The sequence below is a fragment of the Ursus maritimus genome, unplaced genomic scaffold (assembly GCF_017311325.1).
Source record: "Ursus maritimus isolate PB19 unplaced genomic scaffold, ASM1731132v1 scaffold_30, whole genome shotgun sequence".
Taxonomy (NCBI): Eukaryota; Metazoa; Chordata; class Mammalia; order Carnivora; family Ursidae; genus Ursus; species Ursus maritimus.
Genome location: NW_024425564.1, coordinates 17569651 through 17575828, shown reverse-complemented (window position 1 = coordinate 17575828; position 6178 = coordinate 17569651). Strand labels below are relative to the sequence as shown.

At 53.5% G+C, this 6178-nt stretch overlaps 1 protein-coding gene and 1 long non-coding RNA gene across 2 annotated transcripts in view; one reads left to right on the top strand and one right to left on the bottom strand.

The window, feature by feature from the left end:
- The window catches only part of NRN1 (neuritin 1), an 8206-nt gene extending 3705 nt beyond the window's left edge, over window positions 1–4501 (top strand). Inside the window, exons 2-3 of the mRNA XM_008692842.1 lie at window positions 733–877; window positions 4135–4501. Coding sequence (XP_008691064.1) covers window positions 733–877; window positions 4135–4363 — 374 coding nt within the window. The 3' untranslated portion in view covers window positions 4364–4501. The remainder of the gene's footprint in view (window positions 1–732; window positions 878–4134) is intronic.
- LOC103664946 lies at window positions 2266–3512 on the bottom strand. The gene is made up of 2 exons (XR_569174.1): window positions 3391–3512; window positions 2266–2495 (listed from the first exon to the last, which is right to left on the bottom strand). It is a non-coding gene; the product is annotated as an uncharacterized LOC103664946 (long non-coding RNA).
- Window positions 4502–6178: the final 1677 nt, after the last annotated feature.

The window sequence follows — 6178 nt, the reverse complement described above, 5'->3', positions numbered from 1 at the left end:
GCGCCCCCCCCCCCCCCCGCCCAATCTCTGGACACCAAGGCTGCTCTTTCTCTAGTGGGGTGGGGAGGGTGCCTGCGAGGATCTCACTCGGAACACATACTCCACGGTAGGCAATCAGTTTTATAATGAAACAATCCATTTCGATGGCTGCTGCTGGCTTCCAGAGACTTTATTAATTTAGTCATTCAGCAATGTTTGCTAAGCACCCACCAAGCACCGGGCGCCGGCCGAGGCTTTCTCACACGACATGGCCTGAGGTTCAGCTGCGTGGCCCCATGCTTTCCCGCCTCCTCACCCCTTCCTCGCCCCCTCACTCTGCTGTCGTTACCCCCTCTGTCACCTCACAAATGCAAGATTGCACGCCGAGAGCTAGGACGGACTTGCTGGGGAAGTGTTGGGAAACGAAGGAGGGAGTGAGGAGAAAGAGAGAAATAAAAGAGACGGGGGAGGTGAGAAGAGGGGGCGATGGAAACAGAAAAAGATGCAGAACGAGATGCGGGAGGGAGCTGCAGGAAAGGAATGGACTCGCCTCCCCCTCCCGCACCCGCTCACACGCAGACTGTCTGCACAAGACTGTAGTTGGCGGCGGGTCAGTCATTCTTGGGCCACGATTTTCATTCACCTTTAACACTGGCGCCCCGCGAGGCTGGGCGTCGAGTCTGGGGCTGGCGGGCCACGGGGCTGCAGGGCAGGGTCGCGACGCTGCTGACCGGTGTCCCCTCCTCCCCGCAGCGTACCTGGTGCAGGCCGTGAGAGCAGCGGGCAAGTGTGATGCGGTCTTTAAGGGCTTTTCGGACTGTTTGCTCAAGCTGGGCGACAGCATGGCCAACTACCCGCAGGGCCTGGACGACAAGACGAACATCAAGACCGTGTGCACGTAAGTGTCCTCTTTGGCCTGCTGGGTTTCTGTTCTGGGGGGCGCTGCTGAGGTCGGAGAGGGCTTGCCTGCGGGCCTGCGCTCTGAATTCCCCACCAGCGCCAAGCAGTGCGTGCTGGGCTTTGGACGTTCGCCCTCAGGCCTCGGCCAGGGTCTGCTCTGGCCAAGGGGATCCTGTGGCCTGAGATGGGCAGAGGAGGACCCTCCCACGCGGGAGCCAGGCCCAGCCCTGCGCCTCCTCGCCCGCAGCCACAGAGGCACGGGCACTCAGCGCACTGGAACCCGGAGCGAGGGGCAGAGACAACTGCTAGCAGTTCCTCGCTCTACTTTGAGGCAGTCTTCATCATTCTTTTTTTCTTTTTTTCTTTTTCCTGCGTGAATGAGTGGACTGCTGAGTACTCTCTGAAGAACAGTTGGTTTTGGTTTGAGGAGCATTTTAGGAAATACTAGGTTTGCATAAAGGAAAAGTCAAAGCCACTCGCTTGTTTTGTCCATTTCCCCTAATAAAACCCCCTTCCACTACACACCAAGAACATTCCAGTGTAGGCAAGGGAGCGCAGGTCCCTCTTTCTCTTTCTAAGAGAAGAGGCTGAAAGAATATTTTGTTTTGTGCCAATGATTTTGCCCAAGAAAAGTATGTCCTGGGCATCTGGTGACCATCTCTGCTGAGTTTGTGGCAGATTCTAGGTTTCTGATAGCCATCCCCTCGCCCCCCCTTCCTCTCTGCATCTGCTGGGTATGCCAAGGCCAGGGCAGCTAAGGGCTAGGAAGGAGTTCCTGGCAGTGGCTTTTCCCAGAGCTTGGCTGAAAAGCACTGCTCCCACTCGCAAAGGTGGTAACTAGGAGAGAGCCTTACTATTGGAAGACCAGTGACATTTTAGCTGCTGCGTATCTGAGAAGTACCTCCATCCTCTGCAACACACACACCCCTCACTCACTTATTTTATTTTACTTTATTTTATTTTTCTAAAAGAGCTATAACTCCCACCCCTCACCCAATAATGGCCCTTACCAAAAAGCCAAGGCAAGAGGTGTTCCTTATTCCCCAAAGGTTGAAGAAACCATTTTCTGCACCATCCTTGGTATACAATGAAGTCCCGCTCTCTCCCTAATTCCTGGGGAGAGGGTGTTTATTTGTTTAAATTATGAGGAATTAAATTGGGGTCAATTTGGCCACACACTTTCCTAAATACCCTGGTGTCCACCAAAAGCCACAGCCGCTAGGTAGCTGGTACTTTCTGATCAGAAAAGGGACAGAAGGCTGGATCGGGGTTCCATACCCACCTACTTTAATTCCAAATGTCTGATGATAGGTAAGAATATATCTACCAAGCTTGACAAAAGGTTAGATATAGATCAGCTCCCAAATATTCTATTATTTACCAGAATTCAGTTATTCCAAGTTCTTTTAATTTTTTAGTAGGACTTGGTCCTGGAGGATGGAAGTGAGGAGGAACCCCCCTCCCCCAGAGGCTGCAGGCCACTGCTGGGTCTGGGCTCCCACTTCATTAATGGTACCGGTTGCTCGACACTCTGCTAAAGCCCACCATCTCTCAGTTCCATGTGGATATTTGTCCTTTTTCATCATATTCGTCTTCCAGGAGGGTCCTGTCCCCATCTGGACATGCATGAAGAAAAGGAGAGATTTAGATTTCCTCTGGGAGGTGCAATGACAGCAGAGAGCTACCCCTCCACCTCTTAATTTCTGTAAATCTTGCTATTTATTATGCATTGAGGAACCTGGAAGCCCTATGCTCCAGGCTCCCTGGTCCTCATAAATTAGAGACTCACAAAGGTCGTTAGAAAACAGCCAGAGCTCAAAGCAATCCAACAAGCATTTATATCTTTGCTATTAGCCAGAGGATGGGGTGGGAGTGGAAACGGGTAAATCAAACATGGTGCTTGCCTTCAACGTACTTACAGTCCAGGCGAGCGAGAAGAGGGAGAGATAGGAGAAAATACAACCAAATTGCGTGGAGGGCGGTCGCTAGTGACCTGGCGCTAAAGGCCCTGGTGAAGTGGGAGCCAGCCCGGAGTTACCGAGACGCACGGATCGACCCAGCACCGAAAGGAGACAGCGCCCCAGGAATCGATCACGGGTTGGAATTATATTTAGTCTCTGGATCTATTTTGGGTTCTCGGAAGAAAGGGGGACAAATAAAAAAGGACAGGTTGGTTGAAGGTTGTGGGGGCGGGGCTAGGAGCTGAGTCCAGGGAGAGGAAGTGGCTGAGGAAGAAGGCGCGGGTCTCCGGGAAGAGGCGGGGAGCGAGGACAGGGAGCGGGGTCCCTGGAAGGCTGGCAGGGGTGGGCACCGCGGCGGCACCGGAGTCCCGGCCTGGGGGGCTGCACACTACACCCGAAAGGCCGTGGGGAGGAGCCTTCAAGGGGTCCAAGCCCACGAATGACTCTGGAGGGGGAGAAGAGGAGGGACCGAGTGCGCAGGGCCGGGAGCACGGAGATTTGCAAAAGCAGGAGGTGGCTACAGAGCTGGCCCCAGGGCACCCACACTCACCGACTCGGGGAGGGGAGAGGCAGGCAGGAGTCTCCGGACCGAAGCTGAGCCGGGGGACTGTGGAGAGCGAGGCCAGGGGCCACGGAGGGCCGAAGAGGAGGGGGAGAGGAGGAGGAAGAGGAAGTGAGGAACCGAACAGAGGAAAACCGAGGGGAGGGAAACGGAGGAAGACAAAGAAGGGAAGAGGAAAGGAGGGGAAGATCGGAGAACGGGAAACAAAAGGAAGGGAGGAGGGAGAGTGCGGGCGAAGGCGAGAGAGTACCGCAGCGAGGGGGGGGGTGGGACACAGAAGGGACGAGGGGGAGGAGAAAGTGAGAAGCCAAGAGGGGCGGGCCGTGCTCTGAGCAAGTAACCCATCTTGCAAGCTAAGAGGCATTAATGGGCGGCAGCTTGCAAGGCTTAGCACTGTTTTCCTAGCTTTCCCCGAGGAGGACGAGCAATCTGTTTGCGCAGGCCGAGGTGCCAGCGCCGCGCAGCGGGTGCGGCCCGGCTCCCGGCTGCCGGGTCCCCGCCGGGGAGCGGGAAAGAGAAACCAGACGCCGCAGGGGGCGGCCTCTGCCCTCAGACGACAGCTTCCAGAGTGGGCCGAGGTTTGGCGCCGGGAGGGTGGAGAGGAGGTGGGGAGGGGGGCTCCCAAAGAGGTTTGCGGAGGCCGCGACGGGGGGAGGCTCAGGGGTGCAGGCCTGGGTCCTCGTCGCGCCCCAAGTCAACCTGCTTCTTCCGTTTTGTTCTGTTCCTCGCCAGATACTGGGAGGATTTCCACAGCTGCACGGTCACAGCCCTTACGGATTGCCAGGAAGGGGCGAAAGATATGTGGGATAAACTGAGAAAAGAATCCAAAAACCTCAACATCCAAGGCAGCTTATTCGAACTCTGCGGCAGCGGCAACGGGGCGGCGGGGTCCCTGCTCCCGGCGCTCCCCGTGCTCCTGGTGTCTCTCTCGGCAGCTTTAGCAACTTGGCTTTCCTTCTGAGCGCGGGGGCCGGCTCCCCCCGCGCACCCACCCACACTCACTCCATGCTCCCGGAAATCGAGAGGAAGATCCATTCGTTCTTTGGGGACGTTGTGATTCTCTGTGATGCTGAAAACACTCATATAGGATTGTGGGAAATCCTGATTCTCCTTTTGATTTCGTTTGATTTCTTGTGTTTTATTTGCCAAATGTTACCAATCAGTGAGCAAGCAAGCACAGCCAAAATCGGACCTCAGCTTTAGTCCGTCTTCACACAAAAATAAGAAAACGGCAAACCCACCCCATTTTTTTTTTTAATTTTTATTTCTTGGCACAAGAATCTCAGGAACGGCCCTGGGCCACCTACTATATTAATCATGTTAATACATGACAAATGATGGGCTCCTCCTAATAGGAAAGAGAGGAGAGGAGAAGGCCAGGGGAATGAATTCAAGAGAGATGTCCACGAGGAAAGCATATGGTGAATAAGTCACGCTCACGTCTTTCTTCCACAGTATCTTGTTTTGATCATTTCCACTGCACATTTCTCCTCGAGGAAAGTAAAAGCATAGATTGTTGGCTTTGTGGTTTAAGGATAGGAGGGACAGAGGGAAGGGATTGAGGAAATCTCGGGTGTCTAGGTAAAGGCTTCCAGAAGAATCGCTGCTAAAGTCACTGAGAGGTTAAGCTTTACCTGCTGTTGTCAATGCATCTTTCCAAGTCCACTGCCTTTATTTTCCCTCTTGTTTTAGCTGTTACACATACAGTAATACCTGAATATCCAACGGTATAGATCACAAGGGGGGGATGTTAAATGTTAATCTAAAATATAGTTAAAAAAAGATTTTGACATAAAAGAGCCTTGATTTTAAAAAAAAGAGAGAGATGTAATTTAAAAAGTTTATTATAAATTAAATTCAGCAAAAAAAGATTTGCTACAAAGTATAGAGAAGTATAAAATAAAAGTTATTGTTTGAAATGGGGGTGTCGTTTGTTTCCTGCCCCAAGCCTGCTTTCTTGGCCCAGTGCCTGGGGTTACCCCTAGGGACACGTGACACCGGAGGATACATGCACCTGTTCGCAAGCGTTGATAACCTACCATTTTCTAGCAGACCCTCTTCAACTAGGTCACTTTGCCACTTTTCACTTCTTACTTAAAGAAGAGAAAGAGGAAGTTGTATTCTTAAATAAAAAGCAGAGATCTTTTCTAGGTGAGGTTCCGGGTAATTGGACTTGCTCAAGAAAACACACGCAGGCCCAAGGCTAGCGCCCAGCCTGCGGCCCCCGCCTCAAGCGGGCCGGAGCCCTAACCACGATCTGTGCAGGCCGAATCCTAACCACGATTCGCCTCTTCCTCTGCTGTGGCCAGAGGCAGCTTGCGAACGAACCGCCATTAAGGGCTCTAGCAGAGGGGCCGAGGAGAGGCTGTGGTCCCTGGCAGGGATCAGGTGAATCGTTTCATAATTAATAAGACAGCTCAGCTGAAATGGCGAGGAGACGGGGCCCTATTGATCTGGCAGTCGAGCTGCTTCCACCTCTCCTATTTATAGGCCCCGCATGGCCTTACGGAGAAGTAAACATTCGAGAGTAAACACGAGCAGAGGAGACCGGGGTCCAAGGCCGCAGGAACTGGAGCAGGCTGGGGGAGGGAGAACCGAGCGTAAGTCTCTGGGTTCAAAGAAATCGAAACCTGATTTCTAGGAGAAGGTGAAGGTGGAAGGGAGCTGCGGGGGAGCCCCGGGTGGGGGTGGAGAACTGGTGGAGGGTGGAGGACTGGTGGAGCCCCTGGAGCTGTGGCGGTTCCCGCGCCGCGGAGCGAGCTAGCTGCCGCCCGGA